We start from the raw sequence: 2500 nt of genomic DNA, 5'->3' as shown, positions 1-2500 counted from the left end.
CATGCTGACATTGCTGATCTGATCTAACACACAGTCATATTTACGGCATAATTTCAATGTAAACACATTAATTATGGATCGGTCCTCATATACACACTCTCATCACAGTCATGGTGTGTTCTATATTGTGCTCCAGTTCATACGCTAGACTTAACAGAGTATACTTGTGTGTGTGTGTGTGTGTGTGAACTAAAACATCCATTGCAGTCTAATGTACAAAAGGTTCACGATGAGTTTTTAGGTCAGTTTATTATTTATTTGCATGTTTGTGTGTGTGTGTGTGTGTGTGTTTAGGGGGTTAATAATACAGATGAGTTTGTGTGCCGATTTGCATTGTGTGTGTTTTACCTGAATGTCCATGTCTAATCTGTAATTGAGGTCTCCGAACCAGAAGAGGTGTGTGAATCGCAGGGAGATGTCGAATGAGCTCAGCTGCTTGTCACCCAGCGAGAGCTGCCGCAGAATGTCCAGGTAGTTCTGGTTCCGTCTGCAAAGGTCAGAGGTCAAAGGTCACACACGGACAGAGATTAAAAGTCCCTAAACTGTGCATTCGTTTTGGTTTCTGCTCAGTCCTGAGCCGCACGTGTCCTGCGGGCAGGGTTGTGGGGGGGGGGGGGGGGGGGGGGGGGTAGGGGGGGTTTGACTTTTACGTTCAAACATTCAGGAGAGATACGGGACCCAGTCAGTGTGTGGAGGGTTGTTGGTAGAAAGGAAAGAGATGATGCATGACTAAACTTCAAGGGTGTGTTTGTTTTATGCGGCTCTTTGTGAAACCTTGCTGAAGATAAATTTGACTTTTGAAGTAAAAAGAAAAAAAAAAGTGAATGTGTTGTCTTCGGCAGAATTAAATGAACTGCATTTCTGCTGCCACATTTAAGGCATGAAACGGTTTCTTATTTTGAGTGTCCCATGAGACAACAAACATGAATAACGATGCTTGTCTAATGTGGAGTACTTCTAACAGAGCCGAGAGCAAACCCAATAAACCACGTTCTAACAACATCATTAAGTCAGCTGATTAAAGTTTGACTGAAACTTTGGTAATTAGAACAAGGCTAAATTTGAAACTGATTATACATTCAAAAAGTTCCATTGACGAAAACTTGACTTAAACTAAGATAAAATAAATCACAAAAACATGACGACAATTACTTACATTTTTTTATGAAAAGGCTAAAGACTAAAATCAAACATTCCTGTCAAAATGAACACTGATGTGAACTTTTGCGTTTCTTTACCAGGCATATAATACACAGGAAACGGCTATTGACCAGTCATACCTGTGAATTTTCTCATTTCCTGATGTCAAGTGGCAGTTGACAAAACCAAAGGAGGTTCCGTTGAACATGAAGGACACGCCCACTGCCCCTTTGTTTCCTAGGAGATGAGAAATTTAAATAAAACACCCACACAACCCAACAGTCCTGCAAGCCTGCCACAACATACAGACACAGTTATTGTTTTTCTATTTTCTGTCTTTCTCCTTATCTGTCTTTCTCTCTCTCTCTCTCTGTATGTGTGATTGTGTGTGCGCGCGCGTGTGTGTGTGTGTGTGTGTGTGTGTGTGCGTGCGCTGACCCAGTGTGTTGGCGATTCCGGTTTTCACGCTGGACGTTCCCACATGACTGATTCGGTTTTCGTGTTCTGGTTTCACCAAAACTGCAATCTTAATATTCCACAGAGTCTGGACCGCAACCTGGCACACAGAAACAGACAGACAGAAGTCCGCAGGTTTACCATCAACACAGGCAGGGAGGAGTTTGGTGACTGTTAAATGAAGTGGAAAAAATCAAACCCAAACCAAAATAAGAATATTTAGACAATCAACAAAATAGCACAGACTTTAATAAAAGAGAGAGAGAGAAAGAGAGAGAGTGAGACGGAGAGAGAGAAGGGGGGGGGTGAAGGATATTCTTTTAAGTCCAGCCACCGCTGTGTTAAACTGGTTTATGTGGAAACGTCCGACCACAGAAGAGAAGTGCTGCTGTCTAACGCAGAAGAACAATAACAAACAACCGAAAGTCAAAGTCGTAAAAATAAAACACATGTAGAAACGATTTATCCAAATCCAACTAATAAAATATACACTCAGATAATGCTTAAAAACACGTGTGTGTGCACATGCACAAACACACACAAACACGTGCACGCACACACACACACACACACACACACACACACACACACACACACACGCAAGCCCTCTCTGGCTAACATTGTAATTTATTTTGGGGGTAAGTAATATACACATTCTCCCTCTCTCTCTGCCTTGCTCTCTTTCACCTCTCCTTCTCATTCATTCATTCTCTTTTTCATTTCCCATTCTTTCCCGTGCTCTACCCCCCCCCACCCCCTCCCCTCCCGTGCCTTTTTCACTTCCACTCTCTCGTTTTCTCAAACTCACTGCCTCTCTCTCTTTTTTTTTATATATATATTTTTCTCTTTCTTTTTCATAAGTCTCTCATAAAAGCCCTTTCTTGCTCTTTGTCCATTTCTCGCT

The 2500-nt window shown here is 42.0% G+C and overlaps 1 protein-coding gene across 1 annotated transcript in view; it reads right to left on the bottom strand.

The window, feature by feature from the left end:
- The window catches only part of inppl1a (inositol polyphosphate phosphatase-like 1a), a 29980-nt gene that overhangs the window by 8239 nt on the left and 19241 nt on the right, over positions 1-2500 (bottom strand). The window contains exons 13-15 of the mRNA XM_030778752.1: positions 1579-1696; positions 1281-1377; positions 349-487 (exon numbers count right to left, since the gene is read on the bottom strand). Coding sequence (XP_030634612.1) covers positions 349-487; positions 1281-1377; positions 1579-1696 — 354 coding nt within the window. The remainder of the gene's footprint in view (positions 1-348; positions 488-1280; positions 1378-1578; positions 1697-2500) is intronic.

This window comes from Chanos chanos, chromosome 6 (assembly GCF_902362185.1).
Source record: "Chanos chanos chromosome 6, fChaCha1.1, whole genome shotgun sequence".
Taxonomy (NCBI): domain Eukaryota; kingdom Metazoa; phylum Chordata; class Actinopteri; order Gonorynchiformes; family Chanidae; genus Chanos; species Chanos chanos.
This window is presented reverse-complemented; position numbering and strand designations above follow the sequence as displayed.